Source organism: Agelaius phoeniceus, chromosome 6, assembly GCF_051311805.1.
Source record: "Agelaius phoeniceus isolate bAgePho1 chromosome 6, bAgePho1.hap1, whole genome shotgun sequence".
Lineage (NCBI taxonomy): Eukaryota > Metazoa > Chordata > Aves > Passeriformes > Icteridae > Agelaius > Agelaius phoeniceus.
In genome coordinates this window covers 48641251-48668752 of record NC_135270.1, presented here as the reverse complement: position 1 = coordinate 48668752, position 27502 = coordinate 48641251, and the positions used below count along the sequence as shown (strand labels likewise).

The 27502-nt window shown below is 38.3% G+C and overlaps 1 protein-coding gene across 4 annotated transcripts in view; it reads left to right on the top strand.

Moving 5' to 3' along the window:
• The window catches only part of BTBD7 (BTB domain containing 7), a 51782-nt gene that overhangs the window by 1211 nt on the left and 23069 nt on the right, over positions 1-27502 (top strand). For 3 of the 4 annotated variants that reach the window (XM_077180639.1, XM_054634681.2, XM_077180638.1), the window contains exons 2-3: positions 17418-17603; positions 22358-23437. In XM_077180639.1, the coding sequence (XP_077036754.1) occupies positions 17522-17603; positions 22358-23437 (1162 nt within the window). In that variant the 5' untranslated portion in view covers positions 17418-17521. Of the gene's footprint in view, positions 1-8861; positions 9024-17417; positions 17604-22357; positions 23438-27502 lie in introns of all 4 variants that reach the window. The other variant, XM_054634680.2, reaches the window with a different exon arrangement.

Sequence of the window (27502 nt, the reverse complement as noted above, 5' to 3'; positions counted from 1 at the left end):
AACAGCTTGAGGAGATAAAGCTTTACCCTCTTTGTCTGAAAGATCTCTGGGAAGAGGATGAGTTTTCTAAGCTTCTCTTTTATTGTTTCAAATACTTCATCCTAGTTCTGCGTTAGTATCCTTTTTCACACAGGGTGGTGCAGGGTGGGGGAATTTCTTCATAGATCCTTCTCCGTTTGAACCTTTTGCTTAAGATTTCAGTGAAAATACTTTTTCCTCCACCCCTTGTTGACTAAGAGTCTGCTACCAATGTAACAAAAATAATTCTGTAGATGTTATTTATGAGGATGTGGAACAGAAGGCTGTTAGTAATGTACAGATTCTGTGGACCGTGATATTTACAAGGCAAGGTCTGAGTGCTTATTATGTAAAATATCTGTGTGAAGATAATGCATTCAGAAGGTATGGGTTGTGATGTTTTCTCCCTTTTTGGAATAATTTATCAACTAGATAACTAGTCTCAGTTGATGGACCAAAGCATTATTGAGCCATTTAAGAACTTGCTACTTTGCTGTGTCAATTAGTGTTGTGTAAACAGTACTATCTGTTCGTGCTTATATGTAAACGTGATGAATGTCACAGTAAATCTAGCTTGTATCTTAAGCTACAACACAAAGCTGCCAATTGCTCACTGGTTTGTATTCAGCTCTAAAGTTAGACTTGCATAGTTGGGCTGCACGCAGGTAATCTTGGAAATGGAGCTCAGTGTTTTGTGTCAGATGTACAGCCAGTGTTTGTTTTTGTTCACTGGAGATGAAAACAGCTGTTGAATCCTTTGTATTTCTGCTCAGCTGCACTAAGCATTGTTTCACTTGCTTTCAAACTTTAGCCAATGTATAAATGGGTTTGACATTCTAATCTGACCGTGTTCCTTTTATGTTTAAGCATACAAACTAGAAGTTGTCTTGGTTCATTTACTGTGGCATTGTTGCAGTTGTTGCCATTTTAAAAATCCTTACCTCTTACATTAGTAAGTAAATTCTCTTCATATGTCCAGATTCCCTTGCTGAGTCATAGACACAGTGGTGGTGTAGTGCTTATAGCTGACATGGACTGATTTGCAAAGACTCATACATGAAGGAATAGAATTACTTTTATAAGCTCTCCTGGAAGACTTGCATGGATTTGTCATAGGGATTTAAAATTTTTTTTTCCCCTCTTAGTTTTCAAGCTTGTCTGAGAAGCTGCAAACTTTGTGTTGTGAAGATATGTTGCTCACTGCTAAATTAGAGTAGAATGTGCTGCCTTTGCAGCCAGCTTCTTAAATTTAATTCAGTGAAACTGCCAGAGCTTGATGAATTAACAACAAAATTTTGAATCTTCATTTTGAAAGCGGCCTTTCAAGTTGCTGCATATACGTGGTGTCAGGTTTACAGATTGATTGTCACCGATGACAATTGATCTCAAGGTTTGTTGGGGATGAATTTTAGGCTGGGACAATGTCTTTTTCTATCCTGTTAGTAAGCTGTGTTGGTGATGTGGTGTCTTGGGGTGCTGCAGGTGGCCATAGGAGGAGGTGGGACACTAACCCTGCTTGCTCCTGTGCCACCCTGATGCTTGTTTGCTTGTGATATATCAGACCACATGCAAGAAAAGGGGAGTTTTTTCTGATGTCTTGGGTACACTGTTGTGACCGAGGTAGTTGTGGCTGCCTTTCAGAGGCAAACAGATGAATGAAAACTTCCTATGGACACATTGATGGGCTGAGTGTAGTTCACATTAATCAATAAATAGATCTATAGGGAAACTGTGAGATTGCATTTAAGAAGAAATAACTCTATTCCTAATGATACTGATGAGAATTACAGCGAATCTTGATAGAGAACTGCAAGTTTTAGTATTAACTCTAAATTTCTTGTTGTTTGTTTGCTTTTTCTTAACATATTTAGATCGCTTTTGATTTCTGTTACCAGGTGAATGGCTTTTCCCATTTTTTCACACTAGTCTGGAAACCTATGCACAACTTTATTGTACATGCAGTGGGGACCAGGAATCCTAGTTCAGATATGTTAGTAGTGAGCTTCCAGGGAGTCCCCTAGGTATTGCTTTGTTTAATTTCCCAGGGTCTTTGAAAGATAAGCCTTGTCAGTATCCTTTAATCTTTGAATAGTAGCTATTTTTTGAATACTCTTTCCTATATTGGCTTACTAGTATGCCTGAACTATAAGAAGGAGCTGCAGATGCCACATTTGATTCTACTCTTGCATTTTACACCCATCTAGTCTGTCCTGCATGTCTCCCAAGAAGGATACCATCTGTAATGATGCTTTCTATATAATGAATGGACACTAGGAGATTGAAATTTTTATTATAATATGATTATTATATTTTGGTTTATTTAAATTATTAAACTGTACTTATCTCAACCCATGAGTTTTACTGCATTGCTTTTTCTTTGCTTTCTGTTCTGTTCCCTATCCCACTGGCAGGGGGAACCCACAATAATAAGGATGCCTATGAGGTGCTTGATAGGTGTTTAGTGGCAAAATTGGTTTAAACACTTTCAGTCTCTGCTGCTTTTCCTTACTTCCTGCACTATCCCTTCAGCTGTGTTGGTAGGGCTGTTTACATGGCTTCACTCTGAAACATTCAGGAAATTGATCTGTATGAAAAATAAACCACTAAAGCACAAAATAACTTCATGTCAGATCCTTCATCTGGGTCATCACATTGCTGTGGAAATTCTGTTTGCACAGTGTAGAGGTGAGGCCAGGGGGGTAAAGGAGATTGGGGTGGAACTGTGTTGCCTGCTGTGCTGGATTCAAGTATATACTTAGTTAAATTTAAACCTGATTTGTTTGCTCCATTGTGTGCAGGTGTTGTGCAAGCTTGCACCAAACACTACTGAATATGAACTTTCACTACTGGTGGCCTTGCAGACATGTCCAGCCTGTTGGGGATTTTCTATCATCAGTGGGTTTATTTAGATGTTTGAGTGCTTAAGCATGCAAGAAAAAAATTAACAGCAGTCAAAACTGATTAAGAAGAAGCTTTCAGTACTAAGTGTGGAGGTATAGTGTTTTGGGCAACATCTTCCTAAATCACTTTTATGTTTCAGAAGTATCTTCTAAGTGATTTTACTTTGTTTTTCAAACTTGGCATTCAAGTGTGAGCTGTTACCTGTATAACTGACTGATAATTTTCTAAATTCTCTTTGATCTTTGTCCTCAGATTTTGTTCTAATTCAGTGATCATTCATACTGTATATTTTTTATGGCATTCAAACGTCATTTTATGTTCAGTTCTTCTTGTACTAAAAAGACTGGACTTCTTGTATTCATCCTGGCTTTCCTGTGCTATCATACTGTCATTCCTACTATCATCCTGTTTCCAACCCACTGTAGTAAATAGTAAAGAGTAGAATTTAATTTTCTAAAATCTCTTTTAGAGAATATCTTTCTAGTTCTGCAGTTATTGTGATTCCCCATATTGTTAAAGAGCCTTTTTATTTCTACTCTCCTCTTTCTCACAGGACCATTTCATTATGGCAACTTATAGCTTTTAAGATTAATCTCTTTTTCTTCATCACTTCTGAACTTTGACATTATCTAGTGGGAAGTGCTTTGGAGAGAGATCAAGCTAGTTAATGATATGCAGGATTACACTAATTTGGAAACCTTGTCCAAGATCTGTTGAAACCTGGTATCAGGATACATTTTACCATTTTGCTGATGGTAACAATGGCTAAACTCAAAGGAGTTGATGTAAACAGTAATGTGGTAAGTGACTGCTGCTTGGTTCTTTAGTTGGGCTTATTATTTTGTGCCCTAGAACTTGCAGAAGCTCTGTGGGATCAGTAGAGCTGTAAAATGTATCTCTGTGTGCTTGCCTGTGTATTTTAAACTGCAGCTAGGCTGAGAGAAGATTGTTCTCATAGTCTGCCACTGAGATTTTAATCAAGGTTTCGTACACAAAGAGCAAGAATACCAGGGTCTTGTGAAGGCATCCAACATGAGTAAAACTTTGTAACTATTTATATGAAAATTGAAGTATTTTTTGAGTGACCAAGTAGATCACATTGCATTAGTGAGAAATTGAAGTGCTGCTTTGCTTATCATCTGCTATTCCAGATCTCTGTAGTGCAGTGAAGAATATAAAACACTTCTGTAAATGGGTAGGTTATTTTAAGTGCTTTAAAAATAATCAGTATGAGTGACAAAAGTTCCTTTTCTTCTCCTGACCCCAATATTGGAAATGCTGCTTGAGAGCTAATTAAAAGCATTCTAACATAACAAATACAATCAGAATGCAACAAGACAGTATTTTGTGGACTGGTGCTCCCTTATTCTTTGATCTCTTTTGATCTTCTGCTTTAGCTTTTTTCAAATGATGATTCTTGATGTAAAGATGGGGGAGAAGTGGTTCATTGTCTGTTAGAACTGGGTTTGTTGTGGATTTGGTGATTTTTTGACTAGTCTAGGAAGATGTCTTTTTTAAAGCCCTCCTGCTGCTGTGATAATTATACTGTTTATCCACTTAAATTCTGCAGTGTATAAGATGGGGCTGTGCTGAAGTTCTTTTTACATGTGGGGGCATTTAGAGGTTTTTCTCATGTACCCAGATGTATGTCTTAAAATACATAAATGGCTAACAACCTCTGAAGCTGCTTGTGATACTTAACTGAATGACCTGAAGATTTCATCCTGAAGAAGGAAGGAGCATTGGCATACACAGTGGAATTTTGTATTTTCTATTTAAAATACCCCAGATGAATCCCAGACTAACGAAGCATGTGAATATATTAAAGGCTGATGTCTTGAACCTTGGTTCATCCTGTACTGGACATGCCAATTTCAGACATCTTGAGAGATGAAATGAAATGCATATAAAATGTCTAGAATGCAGGTAGAGAAGATAATGTTAATAGGTTCATGGATTTCTTTACAGTCATTCTAGTAGTGACTGCTGCTCTCTGAAATACATCAAGTTGCTTATACTGTCATTTTAAGTTGAAAATGCCTTTGCCAGTCTATAATGAGGTACTTCTAGGAAGCCTTTGAAATTGTTTTTATTATACCACAGTGACAAGCAAGGTATAAGAATGCTGAGTTGACAAAAAGCACGCTGGAGATGGGAAGCTTTGTGTTACTCAGTGTAGTGATGGCCTTGGTACTGAAGGAGGAATATCTAAGTTGTGTCAGTACTGAGAGGCAGCAGTTGTTACTGGGGAGCTTCATGCAAGCCCCATAATTTCTGCAGAGGAATGTGTGTGACAGCATGAGGAGCTACTCAGTGTCCTTGTGAGGCCCCCCACACTCCCAGTGTATCAAGTATCTCCATCTTCTCTGCAGTTTATTTTCATGAGTGATTAGCTTATCTAAATTTTGGATAAGAATGTGTGTTTAAACACACATTTAAATTCTTTAAATTCTCAAATCCCATCTTGGCTGACTGTTTTGGTTTTTGGAGGGATTTTTGTATAGCCAAAGATAATATTTAAGAGAATAATTTGATGTATCCTTTCTTAAAAGTACATTAAAAGGTACATTATTTAGGTCAAAAAGTACCTCTTGCTTCTTATTTGGTCATTAAAATCTCTTTAGGGTTTAGTCCTCCATTAAGCACTTCTAGAAATGTGTATTTGGACTTGAAATGCCAGAATACCCTTCTAACACAGTAAGGTTAACATGCTGTATAAGGCCTGTCTAATTGTATTTTGTAGTTCTAGGCATGGATCTGAAGACCTGGTAGCCTCTGGTAAAGTGACTCTCATAAGTATTTCTGCACTGCATCAAAGCTGCTTGTCTTTAACTGCAGTTGACTACAGTCTTTGATGTTATAGCAGGGGCAATTACTACTTGAAGTTGGTTTTAAAGCTTAAATTACATGTCTTCTGAAAATGATGTTAATCAGAAGTACAGTCTTATTACAAACTTTCTAAAATATCTGTTCATACTACTCAGGGCTTTTCCACTACGAGTAAAGTAAAATTTGTCGTGTCTTGTTCTGAGTTTCTCAAGACATTTGAATTTCTCTGCTGAGAACATCTGAGGTAATTTTGTTACTGCATAATTTCTCAGTTAATTATTGGCTCCAAGTTTCCCCTTTGGATTAACAGACTTGTGCTGATCTAGGTATTTCCCCACCACTACCTTGGGCATCTGCTGTCCTTTCTCCTCCTTCCCTTCTTCCCTCATTCTGTTTTTTAGCTACCAACTTATTTTTGGATAATTAAATTGGAAAATGCCACGTTTTGTGACTGAGTGTTAGCTGCATCAAAGCTCAGTTGTATCAGGCACTAGCAATCTTCAGTAGTAATGAGGGTGCTTTTATTTAAATATCTTGTGGATCTGGAGTTTCATCCTTGTTTTATGTTTGGAAGGAAAGGGAACTTGCCCTTTTTTCCACATATACAAGATTGATGTGTTTCCTTATTGAAACGAACCTTTCTTTTTTTGTTAATCTGAAAACTGATCCAGCTAAAAACTGTTCTATTCATTGAACATGAAAGGAGAATTGAGTGGGAATGATCATCTAGGTAGAGAGGGAAGTGAGATTTCTTTTTTTTTTTTTGGTGGCAGTGTTGTCTTTTTTTCTGTAAATTATTGAACTTTTCAACTGATGGAAGAATCAAAGTTGGTTTGAGGAGTAGAGCACAGGCTGGCAAAGTTTCTGCATTTTGCCATTTCTTTGAATGTAAAGGAATTGTGGTATCAAGGACAGTTTTGCATGAAAGAGAAGATGAACAAAATGTGATCTAAAATTACATTAGGTGCAATGGGTTTCTTTAATGGAGTAACTCCTGTAATTAGTGCAATACAACGACTTTTGCTTCCCTCCTAAAAGTTTTGTTTGATTTCTTTGAAAAATCTAGTTATTTTTTTAGTATTCTGGGACATCTGAAAAGCTTCAGATCTTGTGGGGAGAGAAGGAGGAGTTAAGGCATGTCAGCAGTCTGCTCAAAGGGCAGATTTGCCTTAGCAAATAGTTAAACAAGAAACCACCCCATAAGCTTTTCTAACTCTGCAGCCTTTAAAAGTCTGTGTTCATGAGTTATGTGTAGATGTTGCTGAATTAATGAAATTAAATGTGTACATGATTGGTGCCTCTGTTTTCAGAAACAATGTTATGTCAACATTTGTGATGCTCTTTTGACTGTTCTGTAAAACTTGCATATTCATGTTACAGAACAAAAAATGCTTTGGAAGTGCAGAGAGAGCTTGTTGCAGGAAATGTGGAAGACATAACTTCCTTTTCTTGCCAAGGGGAAAATGTAAACAAAGCTCCAACTTAATTGTAGGCTAAGTACTAGTCTGGTTTTCTGACTAAGCCTTTCCTTCCTTAATTGATTTCTTTTATCATTGAGAAAGTATGTTTTCTGAAATGAATTCCTGTAGTTTTGGGCAGGACATTCCTTAAAGTTTGTGAGCATTTAGTTCTTGCTCCACTTTTATGGAATCTAAATGTAGGTATTAATGAAGATAACTACTGAAACTGAAGTTACTGGTATAACTTTTGAGGGAAAATATTGCAGTAATAATGTATTTTGCTACTATCTTCAAAATGGCTGAAATCTTTGAAGTGTACAGCATAGAAAAATTTCTTGGCATCAGGTGTTTTAAGTATTAGTTGGTAGTATCAGTGTGGCTCTTAAAATTTTCTGCTGAAGTTAATGAATTTAAATTAACTGCAGAAGAGTCCATCCAATGGGGACATCTTTCAAATATGTAAGTTTTTAAGTAACTGATAAAAATCTTAGTATATACAGATGTAATTGATTTATAAGAACAGGTATAAGATCATTGTGTTAGTTGTGGGAGGAGTTTCTTAAAAACCTCTAAATACAAGGAAAATGTTCTGTGGCTTTGACCAGGGGTTTCACCCTTGCTCAGGGAGGCAGCAGTACATAACCAGTTTACATGGTCTCAGATAAGTCAACTGTTGTATAAATACCATGTACAATCAATTTTACAAATTGATTTTGTATTGCTTCCTGCAGCAGTGAACAGAATAGACTTGGGAAGATGTGAGTGTCACATCTGGTGCCAGCCAGGGTGACTTGAGGAGAGAGCAGAAAGCATGGGTATAGTTTTGGGGAGTTGTGAGGCAGTCTAATAGGAATAGTCTGCTCTCTTCATATTGAGAGCTGTGAGATCCTGTTCCAGTTTTAGCTGCCTGTCAGACAAACGTGCTGCAGTTCCCTCTTCCTGTCTGTTATCTGCCAGTCTCTCCAGCAGTGGGGTGATGCATCAGCCATTTGAAATGACTTGGTTTGTGATCATATAATCCCTGTATGCAGTGTGAGGGGGAGCAAGAAAACCCCTTGGCAGGATGGAGTGTGAGGGAACAGTACAGTTCCCTGTTAGTTTGACTTTGGTGGTAGTCTCAGATCACCCTGGTGTACCTGTGAAGAGCTGACAGGCAGTGAGTCCTGCATACACAGTTAGCTTCTCCCTGTCAGAGGACGAGTTCACTACATTGAGGGGAATATATTTAAAATACACATAGGCTTGGCTTTGTATTTTTTCCTATATGAGTAATACCTAGATGCATATATTCTGGCACTGCAAATTTAAAATCATCCAAGCATTCAAAAAAGCAGCAGCTCCCATGGACCTCTTTAGTAGCGATGGCTGCTGTGTGAAGTGTTGTTAACCAGGGAGGGAGCAAACTGCACAGATACAGAGGAAAATAAGTTCAGGAAAAGAAGCAGCAATCAGCCACCTGGATACTGGGAGCACTGTCATGGTGAACCCTAGCAGTAGCTGCTGCTGTCTAAATTGCCTTTTTCTGCTAGGACTGCCCTTGCTTTGCAGGTGATTTTTCCTACTGTTAATTTTTTAGGAGCTCTGGACAAGAAAAGCGCATTGCAAAAGTGGTATTGTAGCTGCTCACTTAAAGGAAGATGTTTTCATTGACAGTGGTAGTTGGCTGAGTGAAGATTGAGGCAGTGCTGTACCTGGGCAACAGCTGGAGCAGCCACACCAAAGGATCAGCTGAAAACAAACACGGTCCAGTCAGGACTTGCATGGCTTTCCAAATGTCTGCTGCAGTGAAGAGGTACAGCTCTGCGGCAGGAATAGGTGCGTGGGGACTGGGAATGTTTGTTTTTTGAAGATTCTGTCTACTGAGTATTAGTCAAACTGAATGTTGTGTTTGATTGTGGGGAGCAAAGTAACCTTTTCTTGCTGTTCTTCCTTCTCTGTGGCATCATCTGGGTTCCTTGAGCCATTTGGTAAACTGGTGCAGGGAGCTAACTACACTGGGGAGAAACAAGTCTCACAGAAGAGAATTCCTGTGTTTAGCTGCTGACACATGGAGGAGCTTTGGGGAGGTGCTGGTGGTAGCTGTGGTGAGCACTGGCACTGAAGAAATGAGTGTGGGACCAGTGTTGGTGAACCAACTTAGGTTTGTATACACCAAATTATGCATTTTGAATCCGGATTGCAGCTGTGGTTTTGTTGGATGTAAAACTTGTCATGGCTTGTGGCTTACTGTTGAAAGTATTCAAACTGTAGCTGTAATGAGTTAATTTTATGGCTGTGACTTAATGCTGTCTTCAATGAGGAAAATCAGTGTTTCTTTAAGAAAATTCCTGGTGTCTCATGAAATGACTGGACTAGATATCTTTTTGAGTTTTTACCACACCTTTTCATGTTCCCCCTTCCAGTTTTTCTATTGTATATAGATGTATCCATTAGTGTTAAATGGGTAAGAAATGATGCTAGCAGCCAATACTTCAAACTTGTTTTATCAAAGAGAAGAGGCTGAATGGGTGAAATTGCTGTTGTGTGATGACAAGAGGACCCACAGAGAAGATGGTGTACAGAAGAAAAGGAATGGTGGTGTATTAAGGCCTGAAGTGTAGAGAAAATTGTTTTGGATATACAGCAATATTGGTAATAGCAGTTTTTAGCCACAGGCAGGGGTTTCAGTGGAAGTAAATGAGCTGTGTATTGTTACCAAGCATCTTGGAGGCTTGAGGATAAAGGAAGAGTATTGTATAGAAACACTGTAGTCATGAGGAACGATGTTCCAAGCAACAGAAATATCACAAGATGTTGTTATTGATACAATGACTGGCTGGCAGGATGAAGAGTTGATTGCAGCCAAAGTTAAGATAGAAGTAATTTTTCATCTGATCTATTAAAGGAGGCCGCCTATATGGGAAGGCTGATCAATATGTGGGTCCAAGACTTTTTAGTTTGCTTTGATGTTGGAGCTATTGTTGTGAAAACTCCAAGCAGTGTCATCACCAGAGATGACTCAGGCTGTGGAAGTTAATAAGGGAGCTAAAGCTGAGTGATCAAAAGGTTGCTTTTTTTGAAGGTGAGTTGAAAATAGTAAGTCATAAGATAGGGTGGGTGCTGCTTGCCTGCTGAGGTAGGTACAGAGCAGTGTCTGGGATTGCCCTGTGAGTTACTGTAATGCACTCTCAGAGGCAGAGCATGTTCTCAGAGGAAGTGTGAATGTAACTGTGCACTGAATTTACAGACACTGCTGTGCACAGGAAACTCCCACGTCCTCATTCAGAGTAAAGGACTTTCTGTGAAATAATTGGGCCTGGATAAAAAGGGAAAATAACTCCAGTACAAGGAAAACTGTAGGGTGTATGGATCTTTCATATGATTGGGGTTTGAGCCAGGATTTTCCCATCTCAGTAGATTTGTTAATTGAAAACAGGATTTTGTGTTGTGGTTGGGTCACAGCTTCAGCAAGAGGAGGAATTCCCTTTCTTAATGAGACATGGAGGGATCTTTGGAAGGCACTCTCAGACTAAATGGAATAAAATTCCTTGGGGATAGAAGACTGTGGAGATGAAAGACTGCTTGCTCTGTTCCAGAAGAAGCAGCAATTCTGTTGACAGATGAACAGTACAGGGATAAGAAGCCCATGAAATAGGCTCTGTAAAGGTGGTAGAGCTTCATGTGGAAGGTTATTACTTCTACTCCACTTTTGCCTTTTCCAGAGGGGGAAAAAGAACAGGTGACCATGGATATTGCTGCAGTAATGGACAGTCATTATCTGGAGACACTGAGGAGGACAGTGGTCTCTACCAGACCGGTGTTGGACCTCAGTATCCAAGGCTGAATGCAGCTGAAATCTCCAGGAGTTAGGTAGCTGCTTGACAAGACAAAGTGTTGGCCTGAACTTTGATTGAAAGAAAAAATGCAGGCTACTTTAAAAAAAGAAAAAAAAAAAAAAGTCTGTTCCTTTTCATGTAATTTGGAAGTTCCTTTTTTTTTGTCTTAACCAACTGATGTGTTCATATATGTAAATCAAAGAATATTTGCTGTTCCTAAAAAAAAAACCAAGTGGGTAATTTTTGCTCATAAGAGGCCTTTTGAAACACATTTAGACTCCTCAAAATTTATCACAGTATGTCAGACTATGCTGCAATTATTCTAGACTGGCTAAAATTAATTATCCTCATTTTCCTGTAAATGGATATGTTCATACCTAATTACTCTGTTTAGTGATATTGATAAAGATTTGGTGGATAGGATTTTTCAGATTTTCTTATAAAGTAGATTTAATGATGTTTTTATCTAAATCAGATAATGTTCCTTTCAAGTTAACTTGTGAAAAAATGGAGTCATTGAAGAATACATTCTGTCATTTCACTTCAAGAGAGTCCTAGAGGGCCATAAATGAGCTCTGCTCATTTGGGTGAAAGAAGTGTTTTGAATTCATCTTCAAGAACATTAGTTGAGTGTTTCATATGAATGTTAAAAATCAGAATAGACTTTTAGTATATTAGTGTGGTTTTGCAACTGACTGTAAGAATCGCTAATGTAGAGAGATGAAAATTTATTTGCTGGTATATGAAGACATTTAAGTTGCTTGGGAGGAACAGCCTATTCCATGCAGGATTGTACTGCTGTAATTCAGTTAGTCTCTGTGTACTTTGTGTGTTTGAATTTTTTAGCTGCTGGAATTTTTTGTGTGTAGAGGAATATAAATATGTTGATGTCCCCTGCCTCCCCACTGCTATTAGTGATTTGACCTGTCAGTCCCTGTTAATGACATTATTTATTTACTTCTGTGATTTGACATGTTCATATCATACTTGAAATTGCTTTGCTGATCATCAGAAATACTACTTTGAGCACTGTGTGCAAAGACAGCATTGAAAAGAGGGTTTTTTCCTGTAAGTTCTGTGGGTTTTTTTCAAGTGTTGAAATGCTGCTCAGTGTTTTCAATTTCTGAAGTGTGTGTATCTTCAAGACAACACACCTTTGTGCTCTATTCAAGCATAGTTCTTTTAACTTTCACTCTGATTCCTCAGAGAAAATGTTGAAAATCAGTACAGGTTGGTTGTTGGTGGGTTTTCCCCACTAAAATTCAGTCCAGTGATTCTCAACAAATCTAGAAATAAAAAGCTAGGACTGTTGTGGTGTTTTTATCACCTCTATTTTGAAAGAACTTCTTGATGGAGAAGCATACTACTTCATGGAAGAGAAAATGCTGTAAATTTCATGCTTAACTATAAGAAAGGGTTCTTTGTGATAGCTGGAACACATGATTCTCAGCAAAGACTGAGTAATGCAGTCACTTTCATAATCTGGTTATATCTGCTTTTTCTTGCCCTCTTGAGCTGGTAACTGCTGATGTGGCTTAAGTTCTGGTGCTTTTCATTATTGGATTTTTCTGTCTTTCCAATGCAGTGAATAATGAAATGACACAGATTTATTAGCCCATGTTGTGTAGAACATTAGCCATTTCTTATATTTGTACAGAACTGATCCAAACCACAACCTTTCAGCTGTTGCAGTTGCATCTTACTACTGTATCATCCAGGTAATTTTGAATAATGATAAACCTTGATTGCTTGACCTGATTATAAAAAGGAGTCAAAATAGGCTTTGTGTGGATTTGCATGTGTGTCAGGCATAATCAACTGAGCCTTCAAATTTCAGTTCTTTCCTTTGAACAGAAAATCACTTGCCAGTTACAGGATTTCTTTAAGGTACACTCCCATATGCATTCAGTCCTTTAGCATGTGTGCTTCCAAGACTGGAGACTTGACCTCCACAAAATCTGAGAATGTGCCAGTACCTCTGAGTGTCCCATCCATGGAAAAAGAAGAAGGTCAGGACAGGTAGCACTCAGTTCCTGTAGACTCCTCTTACTTGGAGAACCACTTTCTCCAAGGAAGTTGAGGTAGATACTCCATGCGCATCTGTACAAGCAGTTGGAGCTCCAGCCACAAGCAACTTTGGCTGGCTCTGGAAACTTCTCAGTGGATGGGAACTTGCTTCTGTTCTTCTGAGCATGGGATTGTTCCTGAATCACTTTGTGATGGCTCGGAGATCTCTGCTGGTCACCAGATCACTGTTCTGCTGGAGACAGGTTCAGGATGTTGAGGCTGGTGGGATGTACTTTGGGCATGATAGCAATGGTCCATTCTCATAAGTTCTTTCTGTTTTAGTTGATCTACCTAACTTCTATGGAAATAAGTTTAACCTTGCTGAAATTTAGTTGATGTGTTTCCTTACTAGGGTTGGTGCTTTTTATTGCTGCATCTTGTCATCTCATCTTGCAGTAAAGTTGTGCTTGTTACTTGAAATGAGCTGTTGGGGCAAAATAGCATAGCATTTTTGGTCTGGATAAAAATCTAAGCAAACATGAATGTTATTCTTATGATGCCTGGGTTGTCATTTACTCATAGTAAATTTAAAACATGTTAGGTAAAATGAAAACCTGAAATACCATGTTGGTACAGGTATGTGCATGTACTTGATATAATTTCCTACTTTGGTTTTAATATTATGCTATTGCATAATCCTATGGCAGCAACTCCAAAAGAAATACAAAGGTCTTAAAATTTTATGGGGGAAAAAATCAAATGGTTGTAAAACCTGTTGTAGTACTCTTGACTTTGCCCTTTATATTAATTGGATCCCAGTGATTTACAGGAAATTTTATGAAACATTTGTATTGAGTGATGATATAAACAAAGTGTCACTGTTAGCCAAAGTCCATTCTGTACAGAGACTTTTTGTTAAATCAAAATTCCCAGTCCAGGAATACCTGGCTGTCAGCCCAGATACCTCAGTTGCGTGTCATCTAGCTCATTAGGATTTTAGGTTCAGTGTGACAAATATTGAGAAGACTGTGAAACTGATTTCAGGCTGAAAACTTTAAGCAGACTTGTGCTTATTTTAAATTTTATTCTGAGTATCAGTGTAATCTGAAAGTCACTTTTGTTCTGTTTTGTAGGATTTGGAGTGGTAATTTTGGTTTCTATTAACTTTCTCATTTCACATAACACACTCCATATACTTTTTCTGCAGTACAGGCTTTTTTTAACAAGCTTTGACATAGTTTAACTCTTTTCCTGTGTATGTGTACGTTCAAACACATCTGTACGTGCGTCACTGCTCTCAACAACTGCTTCAGTTGGTCAGCAGATGTTGAATTTAGTTTCATTGTGTGTAATGCTTACAGGGGTGCATGCAGACTTTTAATAAAAAGTAAAGAAAAAGCTCACATGATGGTGGTTTTTAAAACAAAGTTCCATGGGTGTATTCTGAGGCTAACATGCAATTTAAAAAATCTTCAGATAAGCTGAAATAAGGGAACTTTTGGTATGCAGGATAACTTCTGCAAGAAAAGACAAAATCTATCTTTCCTTTTGAAGCTAAAGATCTTATTGTTTGTGGTTTGGAGTTTTTCCTCTCCTTTTACAAGTGCCTTTCACTATGGAGAAGCTGCATTCTTGACTTGGCATTTTTGTAGTAGCTAAGTTGCATTGACTGGACTCAGCTAGTTATATGCTAGACTAACTGCTGTTCAGGTAGGCTGTGTTTAGTACAGAGGATGAAGTGGACAATAGCAAAACAAGCCAAATAAAAAAAGGCATCTAAATCCATGAGTAGTTCAAGTACACTTTGCTGTCAAAAGATGCAGTAGTGCAAGTATTCAAGTGATGCCCTGACAGACAAATTGGGTGACTGATACTGTTTCAACTTCTTGTTTAGGTTGGCTCTAATGTTGGTCAGTTTATCTGGTTTACAAACTGCTTGGGACAGGGCCAGCAAGGTAGGAAAAGTGGTTATGAGAATGAAGAGAGGAAGGCAGGGCTTCCTCCAGGACTGAGTTCATCACTGGTGCTAACTAATTTTTTGGGCAAATGCAACATGGGTTATATAATATTATCTTGTAAAACTTAAGTACTGTATTAAAAAATAAATGTACTTTCAGTCAATACATGAGGTTAAGGACAGTAGTGGAACTAAAGATATGATTGGTTTTGAGCCACAGGGCCCAATACACTTTATGAACTGCAAAATGTTTGAATTCAAGATGCAAAATGCTCTTAAGAAATCAGCCTGCACACAAATGACTTATCAGTGCATGGAAGTTATGTATTCTAAATTTGGTGAACCTGGGACTTGGTTCTGAATATTGAGTGCTTATTTATAAAAAAAAAAAAAAAAAGGAAAAACCCAACACTTCTTTTTTCTTCTCCCTTTTACTTAGCTCCTGGGCTCTTTCCTATGTCAGGAAGAACTGAAAACTGTTATAGATGTCTAATAGACAAGTTATCACACCACAGCTGAATGCAGAAAAGTGGAATAACAATGGCATTATTTCAGGACTCAAGTCCAAATGAACCAAGTCCAATTTTAGGTGAGAAAAGGGAAATTGTGGGCATATCTGCTCAGGTTGCTAGCCTTTACCTGTAAGCAAGTTAGCATTTAAACTGAAAGGTGACTTTTACCTCCACAAAGTTTGTCCTGGGTGTAACTAATTCCATCTAGAAATTTATGCCACATTTAAGCAACATATTCTTGGTGCGTATAGAAATCATTTGGGTAATGAATTTATTTTCTAAGTGTTTTTTCTTAAGTCAGTGTAGTTTTTCAGAAATGAAATAGAGATCCACACCATATGGATTCAGTAATCTATGAATAGCTTATTTCTGCACAAGGGAGAAGATGAGTGCATACAGTGGCTAACACTGAACTAATCCAACACCTTGTGTTTGCTGAGAAGATTTACTGGTATTTACTGGTGTGATGTTGCCTGTTTTGTGTGTTCTCTGGTTCTGTCTTGATCCTGAGTAAGCTTCTGTTCATGTAGGAGGATATTTTGTTTCCTGATGTGTAGCAAGCTGAATCTGCATGGAGAGAAGTTCAAGCTTGTATGCAGTTGAGGTGACCTGGCTGTGTGGCTGGGGAGGGCAGGCATGGGAGCTCCCTTTGCTCATTTAAAGCCTGTAGGTTGATTGAAAGCTGCTGTGGTGTTTCTATGGTTGTGTCTCCCACCCTAGCAGAACTCCACTAGTGCTCAGCAGGCTGCAGCTGTGTGAGGCCACCCTGGCATATGCACAGGCCAGAGCAGCAGTTGTGCCTGATAACCTGGCTTCACAGACATGGCTTTCAAACTCTTCCCTACTCTTCCTCCTCATGTACCCAGCCCTCAAATCCTGGTGCACTTGTTCCCCTCACCTCTGTGCCTACAGCAATTTGCAGCCGTTTTCTTCCTGGCCTGTCTCTCACTTTCTGCTCCCCAGGATGTGCACTTTGAAACATGCACTTGCATGTCACTTTCTTGGCCAATTTAACATGCTAGAGACTACCAAGAAAGAAAAAAAAATCAGAAACATATAGCATATCCATATGTGTTCACAATATTCAAGGGAATCGAAAAGAATCTTAGCACAGACTTTACCTTTCTATTATTCTTTATCTTGATGTTTGTGTTTTGGAAGGGGGCACAAGTGTTCAGTTGACAGTGGCTCTTCATGTGGTAGCTTTCACTTTTCAGTATTAATATTTTAACACTGCTAATATTGGAATAAATTAAAATTACTTTGTATGCTGGCAATGAATCTTTGTTGAAATTGCCTCAGAACTGATTTCTAAGGGTTTTTTTTCTAAAATAAACCTTTAATGAATCCTTAAATGTCTTATTTTTACTATTTTAGATGTACTTCTAGATGTACTCTTTAGATGTACTTCTCAATTCTAAATTTGAAAAGCAGTACTAAATGAGAACTATGTAAATGTAATGAATAAAAATGCAGCTGAAATAAGTCATGATGGTATAATCTCCATCAGGACTGGCTTATTTAGCTTTCTCAATCAGTATAATTCAATTTGGGATCTTTTAATCATGTGGGAATAAGTATAAACATGCATGAAAACTTGCTTTTGGTATAGTCAAAGAAGAACACCCAGTCTAGACCAAGTTCTCCTTGAAAATTTCTTAGCTAAAAATTTGATAGCCATTCTGTTCCATGTTACAATTTATCATATGATTTGTGAATGGTTTGGAAAATTACAGGTTCTTGTGGGGGGAAAAAAGTATTTCTGGTCTTCGTTTACTCATTCAAATAAAAGTGTATCTTGAAAGTGTTTGAGGTTTTATTTTATGAAAATACTGTGTGCTGGAAGCTGAGTTTATTTTATCTAAATCGTGATAAAATAAGATAATGAAGTTACCTTATTGGTGTTTTTGTTCTTCAGAAATGGAGGAACAGAATGCTGGACCTGGGATTGAAGATTTCTAAAGGATTATGGGATTATACATTGAAGAGCCAGCAGGCGGAATGCCTGAGTGACTGAAGAAAATGGGTGCTAATGCATCAAACTACCCTCACTCGTGTTCCCCAAGGGTAGGGGGAAATTCACAGGCACAACAGACATTCATAGGTAACTCTTTTCAGTTATCTTGTCACTTACATAAATGACTTGGTGGATTGTGAATGCACTGGATTTGATTTGCTTGCAGAAATGTTATGGAGAGCTGCTATTTTCTAGGTCACCAGTTTGAATCCATTCAAGCTCAATCGTGCATGAAATTCGGTACTGTCCATCTGTTTGGCCTCTGTATGCAATGAGCTGATCTGCCTTTTGCCAGCAAACAGTTGCCAGATTATTTAAATAAAATAAGTGGAGGTTTTTTTATAATTAAGCCATGAATGCTAGTTTTCTTGATTCAAGAGCAGTCACTTTCTGTTAATACTCATACTGTTTTCTACTCTTCCTCAGAAATTCTGTCAAACTGTGTCAGAGCATGTGAAACCCTTGATCATCAGTATTCATTGTAATATTGACATTGTGTCCAAGTGAATTACCTCCCTACTGCTAGAAGGGATATCTCTGGTAATAAACCTGTTAAAGTAACAAACAGGCTTTTCTTCCTTTTCCTGTTTCTGTAAATGGGGAAGGGGGTACTTACTGTCCTAACAGGGTTATTTACTTACAGTCCTTGTTATTTACAAGCCAGGACCTTGCTTAGCTGGAGAGATGTGTTGAAGTGCCCTTTAGAAAGTATTTTCTCATCCTAGTCATAACTGGGGCAGGCATTACCTTTATGTGTTTTTCAGGATAGTACAAAGAGACCTCAGTGTAGATCTAAGTACTGTCACACTATAAATAATAAACAGCTATGTTATGAATCTGAAAGAAGGCAGTCTCTGAGAAGATAAATATTCCTTAAAAAAAACCCCAACCCTGACAGCCTGAAGAATGATCTTAGCAGTAAATAACATCAATAGTTTATAAATGCTTTTCTCCTTTATGCTTCAGCTTGCAACACTGCATAAGCAGTTATTGATATTCAGTGTTACTTCTCTTTTTAATCACCGTTGAAAGCAGAGTGATATCCTTAGCAGAGGAAAAATTGACTCACTTTGTAAATTTTCTCTTTTTTCTCAGTTTTCATAGCATTCCTGGCTCTGAGGTCTCATTTGAGGACAGATCACAAACTGTTACATTTAAGGACGTGTGTGCTGTCACAGCATGTCAAGGAAGAACTTTTAGTCCTAACATCATGGATATTCATGCTGTAAAGTTCCCCTCGAGGGTTTATGTATTTTCAGTGAATCATACCTAACTAGTAAAAGATTTGCTCCAGTCTGCATATGTGCTTTCTAAAATGTGGCTAAAATGCTTCTCTTACATGTCTTGGTGTTTTTTAATCTGCCCCTATATTGAGTGAAGAGAAACCCTTAGAGGTCTTGAGACAGGCAGATTTTCAGGTTGAAACACCTTTTGAGCAGATTTGGAGAGATTTCCAAAGGCTACGTTAAATTCCCAAGAAACTTTCTACATGTGGAAGGTTTAGTTGATGCTTTTCATTATTAAACTCAAAATAGAAACCCATTATATAGTATGTCACAAGAAATTTACTGACCCCCATTACCTATGGTAAATTGTGGCTGAGACTCTTTGAGAAAAGCCTAAAATCCTGTGCTTCTCTCATCTTAGGGAAGGCAGATGAGCCTTCTGGGTAAAATTCTTGCTGAAAATATCCTGATATTATGTAGTTCCATGAGTGTGCTATCTACATCTACATCTCTTCTTCTCACTTTGTGGCATTTGGCTCTTCCTGATTTTGATTTTTGTTTACATGATTGGTTTTTGTAGCTGTCTCACCAGAAAATAGGTGTATCCTAAAATTGATATCTGAAGTTTTCATCACTTGCCATAATAATGTTTTAATGTTACATCAGCTTTTACATGTTTGGGATTTAGGTGTTGTGGGGTTTTTGTTTGTTGGGGGAGAGTGGGGTGGAGTGTCTGTATTTATTGTATTGTGAGGTTTTTTATGTTGAAGGAATTATATCTATTCACTGCCCTAAAGCAGAACTGGGGGATAGAGTTAGAATAGCTGTATAATATGTATTAATTGCCTTATTCCTGGAAACTGGATGTAGGCCTGTGGGTTTGTTTTAGACATGCTAATTTGCCATTACAGCACTGCACCGTGTTTCATGCTAAATGTAGGATGAGTGCTGAAGTCTGAGAACTGACATGGCAAAGCACAGTAGTTTCATAGCGTGAGCTCCTATTGTTAGTTGACTTCATCCTAGTTTGCTCATAGTTTATGAAGAGGAGATAAATCAGTAAAAATAGTGTAGTGCACTTAGTGGAAATAATGCTTTTGTTTTAGCAAAAGCTTAATTAGTCATCTTCTTGCTGTTTTGTCTGCAGCATTCAGGGGGAGGATTTCACACCATTTCCTAGGGTGGTACATCTGTTCAAGATGTTTGCTTTTTTATATAGAGCTCTATAATTAGGTATTATAATGTGTGGGCATGCAAAGAACTTAACAGATCCCATTTTTCATTGTCAAGTTCCCAAGCAGCTCCCCTTGGCAGTCATCTGTTTCTGTAAATATTTATCTGTCCCAAGCTGGGTATGGTCTAGGGGCATGAAGTAGCAATTGCTTTTGAACGGCATTTAATAGATTGGTACCTTTCAGTATAGTGCTGAGGAATAATTAATTTTTTTCCTACTTTCAATGCTGCTACCTTATGAAGGAATAAAGGCAGCCCAAAAACATTCTCTTCCAGATTCTTTCTTTGAGGGATATGGAGCCAGGAGCTGTTGTGAACCAAGAGGCTATGATGGTGCATATCTGTTTCTTACAAAAAGCAGTTGTGTGGTGGTGCTTTTGTAGCAGTGCTTTATCTGTTTGTAAGGGTTAATAGCACTGTTTGCAGTACATCCAGAGTTAAATCTTTTAAGTAGCTCAGGGTACACAAAGGTTTGAATGGCGTTTTAGTATTTTGTGGTGATTCATGTGCAAGTAATACCTCACAGCAGCCTTTAGGAAGAAGGAAATTGAGACTTGCCGTGTCCTAGTTTTCCTTTAGTGGAATGTTAGAGAATGTTCTGCACTCAAATTTGCCATTAGAATCCAACGTACTTCAAATAGAAATGAGCTGGCATGTTCTCTGGCAAGAGAATCTGTCATTATAGAGTGACCAAAGTGTAGTTATACTTCTATTGTGAAATGTACCGCTTTCAGTGAAGGAGGAATTCTACACTTGTCTCTTTCAGCAGGAGGCTGAAGCTCTACTTTTCCATTGTCATATTTAGTATAGCATGTGGAAGGATTTTTTATGGTGGATTTTGCAGCACAACCTCTTTGTTGAAGTTGTCTTGAGTTACTCCTATTATTTCCATTTAAATTGATATTCTTTTCACTTCTTGAAATTTCAATATTATTAATAATATGTTGCCTGATCAAGCAAATTTTAAACTTGGATAAAATGGTCAGATGTCTTTCTTCAAATAAAACCAAGTTCTTTCTCAAAGTTTTTACTAATAGAAGAATCATAAGACCACTGCATTGCATGATTTGTGGGAGTTTTAATTAGCTGACATAAAAGCCACTGTGTAAGTTATTTAGTTACTGAGGCTTAAACAATAAAACAATTTACAGAACTTTTAGGTTGCTACAGCTGCCTTAGTCTCAAATACAGCTTTGAATTACTCCTGTGTCTTTCAAAGTTTGAGAAATACTTGAAATTACATGGTAACTAAATGCCCTGTGTTTTGTCAGACAGGGCCATAACATCACTGTCAAAACAGCATCTCAAAACAGCATCACAGCAAATCTGCCTCTTACAGGTGGAGCTGTGAGACTGCAGTTCTAGAACACATTGTAAAAGGCCCCAAAAGCTCTGGTTTTAGGATGGGCTTTTTAATCTTTGGCAACAAGTAGTGAAGCTGCACAAGTGTACTAACAGAAACATGAACTGTTCCTGAGAGAAAACAGACAAATACTATTTCAGATGAACCTGTGATTGTTATTGATCTGTGTAGCATTTGCAAATCTTTTCTTCTCATTCTTCTTTGGTTCAGAAATGGGAGTTTGATTTGTGTACTTCCTTTTCTCTTTTCTTGTCATGTCTGAGGTTCTTTGCTGTAGCAAACCCCATGGAGCTGGGTAAGGCCCCATGGCAAATTGAACAGTAGGAACTGCTGAGACAACAAAATAAGTTCCTGTCTCTCTGATCCCTGCCCCAAAGCTTATCACTGTAACCCTATAGGCTATGTTACCTAGCCCTTGCTATTGGTCAAGTTTGGATCCCCCTAAACCCTATAAAAGGGGCCTACTGAGTGTTTTGGTACTGTGTTCTCTCTTTTTTTGTTGTGACTGTAGCTATCTAATACCAGGTAGGTATGTGTCTGTTGTTTTAGTGACGCTTAATGCTAGAACAGAATTTGAAAACACTTTGAAGGGGAGATTGCTAGTATTTCACTGAGATATTAGGCTTAGAAAAGGTTAATACTATTACACTTCTACTGTTACAATTGCAGTATTCTCTTCCTGCTTAGGTGTGTGTACCATATGCTATAGAGCTACATCAACTGGCACTGCTTGGTTCTTAAAATTTAATATGTTTTTTTAAAAAACCCAACCAAGCAAAAAAAAGCCATTGAAAACCAAACCAAAACACCCTGAAACCCAGCAAACTACAAACTTTGTAGATGCAAATAAAAGGCTTTGTTCTTAATGGCCAGAAAAGGCTTCAGTTGTGAAATTATCTGATGTGAAGAGAAGGAAGAACTGTATAACTTTCAGAATCATTGATGGAGTATTTAGGTGTTATGGACCTTCCTTTTAAATATAAAGAATAAATGTGTTCAATTTTTCTTTTTGCCTTTAGGGACATCATCCTACTCTCATCAAGGTTTTGGCTGTGAATCAAAGCTGTATAGCCTTGACCATGGCCACGAGAAACCTCAAGACAAGAAAAAGAAAACCTCTGGCCTTGCCACCCTCAAAAAGAAATTCATTAAGCGTCGGAAATCGAGCCGATCTGCCGACCATGCCAAGCAGATGCGGGAGCTCCTCTCAGGCTGGGATGTCAGAGATGTTAATGCGTTAGTAGAGGAATATGAAGGAACATCAGCCTTAAAGGAACTTTATCTACAAGCTAATTTGGCAAGACCAGAAGCCAGGACGCTACAAAAAGACATGGCTGAACTTTATCAATACAAATATTGTACCGATGTAGACTTAATATTTCAAGAAACTTGTTTTCCTGTGCATCGTGCGATATTGGCGGCAAGATGTCCATTTTTTAAGACGCTGCTTTCTTCCTCACCAGAGTATGGGGCAGAAATAATAATGGATATTAACACAGCTGGCATAGATATGCCTATGTTTTCTGCTTTGTTACACTACCTTTATACGGGCGAGTTTGGAATGGAGGATTCGAGATTCCAGAACGTTGATATTCTTGTGCAGCTTAGTGAAGAATTTGGAACACCAAATTCCTTAGATGTTGACATGCGTGCCCTGTTTGATTATATGTGCTACTACGATGTGGTTCTTAGCTTTTCATCCAACTCTGACTTGGTTGAAACTTTTGGTGGAAGTCAGAACTGTCTAGATGAAGAGCTCAGAGCTCACAAAGCTATTATTTCATCACGATCTCCCTTTTTCCGCCACTTGCTGCAGAGAAGGATACGAACTGGTGAAGAAATCACAGACCGAACTCTACGGACTCCAACTAGAATTATATTGGATGAATCTATCATACCAAAAAAATATGCTAAGGTCATTTTGAACTGTATGTATACAGATGTGGTAGACCTCTCCGTTTTGCACTCCAGTCCTTCGGTGGGCAGTTTAAGTGAAGTTCAGGCTCTTGTAGCAGGAAAACTAAACATGACGAGGGCTGAAGAAGCCATGGAGCTTTATCACATAGCACTGTTCTTGGAGTTTAACATGCTTGCACAAGGTAGGTAATACTGTCCTCGTTGTAGAATATATGACTTCATTAGAACAATTTTTATTAATTTTGCAGTGTAGGGATGCTTATTGTCAGCTGTCAGTGGTTGGACAGTTCCTTTAGAAATGGAATTTGTTTTCCATCTGTAAGTTGTCAATAATGCATCTATTTTCTAGGGACAGAAGAAACACCATGCAAGAGATTTAGTTGTATGGTTCATCACTGTTGAAGCATGCAAAGCATGTTAATTTTATCTTTATAATATAGTATGTGTAACTGGTCTTGATATTTCTAAAGCTTATCTGTAATCCATTTTCTGGGTGTAAACTACAGAGAGATCCTTGCTGAGAGGAGGAAATATTTAGACTTGTTATGAAGTGTCCATATATGTAACAGGACAGTAAATTTAAATTACTATTTCTGTAGTTTGTGTCAAAGACACCAACCCTGCAGTCTTTCTGTTGGAAGGAAAACTTAAACAGCCTAATTGCAGTAATCTTAGGTCTTTAATGTCTGCCTGTCTATAAACAGACCTGAAGGCAGGGTCAGTCAGTATTTTCAGACATAAAGTTTAGGAAGTTTTACTACTTCCATTATTGTTGAAGATCATTCAAATCTTGATACAACCTCCTGAGCTGAATTACTGCAGTCTCAGGTGAGGTGTCCAAGCACTGATCAGTGCACAAATGGTGCTTCTTGTGGTGGCAGCAGCTTTGCCTGAGGTTTTGCCTGTTGGTGTTTGAGCTATTTGGTGGCCATATGATGTATAATGAAGCTTGAGAATTGCTTCAGGCCTTGCTGATGGGGAATAAGAATTTTACTTTTGAGCTGAGAAAGGGAAAATGGAACTCACTGATGTATCAGCAATATAATTTATTTAAATATGTTTAAATTCATTTAATTTTTTTAACAAAAGTAACTTTTTACAGTAGGTCTGTACATCCATAACTTCTAGCTGTCAAATTAAGTTTGATAAGATTGAAACCTTATATTGTAAGCTATGAAGTAGTTCTGAGTAAAATAGGAAACTTGATAAAGAGTGGACAGGAAAGGGCGGTATAAGCACTGCAGGAAGAGGTCATATTTTTAATGAGTTCTCCTAATAGTTACATGAAACTGAGAGTGATAAGGATATGAGAAACTAATAGAACTGCTGTAGTTCCTGTGGAGTTTGACATTAGGAAACTAATTTTCAGATTGCGCTGAAAGCTGAAATAATTGTACTGCAATAAAACTGGCACAGATCAAAGGGGCTGTGTTTTCTGAGGCAACATGCTACAGGATGCAATTGGGCTGTTCTTAGGCTCAGAATCATCCAGTCACAGAGCAGCCCAGGTTAGAAAGGGCCTCAAAAGATCATGGGATCCAACCTATCCGAGTGAGAAAGTGAGCTTAGGTGAGATTGTCCAGCATTCTGTCCAATCACTTCTTGAAAACCACCAGTGGTGTGTCCATGGGGAGATTGTCCTGGTGAAGTGACTGTTCCCATTGCAAAAACAGTTTTTGTTGAGATGTTTTCCAGTGCAATTTACACCTGCTGCCCCTTCATGTGGCTTCTTTAGAGAAGAGAACCTCTGTCCTCCTTGTAGCTGCCCTACAGTAGCTCAGGGTCTGGGAATGCTGTGACAAGGTCCCCTAAGCCACTTGTTCTTGAGGGAGAAGAGACCTAACTTCCTTCAGTCTTTCCTAAGTTCTCCAGTACTTTGATTAACATCATGGCACTCCTTCAAATCCTCTCTTCTCTATGTGTATATTTCTTATTTCTGTTGTTTCCTTCTCAGTATGTTTCAGAAGGGACAAGAAGTTTCACTACAGTTGAACTATGGTATTAAGTTAATTTCTGTGTGATATGCACAAGCTAATAGTACTTGAAACCAACTCCATAGATCAGCTGAAAGCCAGAAAGGAAAATGGGTTGAAATTAAAGAGGTGATGGAGTTTATCGATTTTGGTGTGTGCTAAAAGGATTTAACGTGGTCAGGGAATACTAATGAGAGAATTAAATAGTGAATGAAACCCTCAGTGAGGCACTGAATAATTATGCACTGTTTCATAAATGAAGAGGGTGCAATTCTTTTCCTCAGACTGGAAGCCTAAACTGGAACAATTGTTATCTGGAGGTGCTCTGATGTAGCAGTGTCAGTTATAGCAAAGCAGAAAAGCAATGACAGATAGAGAACTTGCAAGAGAAACTTAGGTAAACTTAGAAAATAAAAGCCATTTTCCTATCTATATGTTAGTAAATACTGAAAAATGAGCTGGTATTTTATTTGGTGTCGAGTTTGTTTCTGCTCACTTTAAGTTGAGCTCACTTGGATCAGCATGTCCTAAACTGGCACTCTTTTCAGTAATGCACTGCAGAACGGTGCTGCTCTGGAATGTATATCCCATGAGTCAGTGGTAACAAGATCTCTACTTTTTCCTGGAAGTTGTCCCCAGTACTACCTCTAGGAGAATAATAATTCAGGCAGCAGCAGGAGCTGCACTGGGCTTCACTCCAGCAGCACACTTGAGTGGCTGGAGCCCGAGAGTGCAGCAGTGCAGGCTCGTGTTGTGGCCCTCTGGATGAACTGGAGCTGTAGTGTTTTGAGGGTGGTCATAGGGAGCAGATAGAGGGATGTAGTGGCATTCAGAGGTTTTCTTTTTTTCCATAGTAAATCCCTTTCTGACTGCTAAAGTAGTGAGATTGAGGGGTGGGGTTGTTGTTACACACAGGGGAGAAATGCAGTAAAATCAGCAAGTGTTGAAATCTGTTAAATTATCAAATACTAAAAAATGTAGGTTTGGCACTCCTTCAGATATTGAAATTCTAGATGTTAACTTCACCTAATTAGGATTTTACAAATTGGTGCTGCATTCCCTAGCTACAGGAGAAAGTAGTAAGCACTGTGTATATGCCAGTGGAATCAGAATCTAATATTTTCATACTTAATTTGCAGAGTTCATGTTTAGGTCACTGGTACTGTGCAGACATGGAAGAACTGTTCTGGTGTAATCTTATAATCAAAATTAAAAGGAAGCTTATGTGGTCAGGGAAAACTATGTGCCTGCACATGACTGGGATCACTTAAAGATGTGCTTTGGTCATGACCACTGTTCTTGTTTCTGACTTAATTGTAGCATCTTGTCCTCACTTATATGATACCTACCATGAGGTAGATGGGAGATCTTAATTTCAGTAGTGTCCATCCTATTCCCTGATTTCTAGGAGATTTCTGTGCTGGAAGCTGTCACTCAAACATCTGACTTCTGGGTGTTATGCAGAGTGATGGGGAAGAGACAGCATTGTGTAGGTGTTGGAGGTCACTGAGCAGGCAGTTCTCCTGACATCTCTTAGCCTGGATCTCTGGCAGTGTTTTTCCACTCTGTGGTGCAGCAGGTGTCCCGTTCTCCCCAAGTACTGACTGATCCCATCAGCTGGCTTTTGCAGTAGCTGATGTCTAAAGTTTCTTCTCTAGATTTCCACACCCTCGGCTGAAGTTTTTTGTTTCAGTTCACTCCTGCTGGCCAATTGTGAACTTGTGAAGGCTTGTCTCCCTGGTTCCGTGGAAAATATTTTGGGCTTATTATGTTAAGTCTGGGCTCTCTTTCCAGTTCATTTTTCTCACTTCCACTCAGTTTTGCGTGGGTGTTTGTAACTGAGTGTCAAGTGAAATTGATGTATTTTAAAGCTTCTGATCAGCTGTTTTTATTTTCAACAGATTTTAGTTTGATTTGTCTTCAGGGACCTTTCTAAGTATCCAGATGTTGTAATTTTTCTTCAGTTTCAGCAGATGATTCAGCTTCAACTATTTCCATGGAAATTTTCCCATTCCTAACACAGTGATACTCCTTTTTCTGACTATTGTGATTTAATAGGTAATTTCCCTATGGTGAAGACGGTGATGAGTATGTGCAATGAATCTTTACCATCCAAGTAAAGCAGGACAACCTTTATCTAGAATTTCCTCTACCTTCATCTTGATTTTAGCTGAGGATTCTCACTTATCATTCAAGAGAAACTGAAATGAGTTTTTCAATGAACTAATCAGCAAGCATATCTGGTCAATAGAGCTGATCATACTGAAACCCATT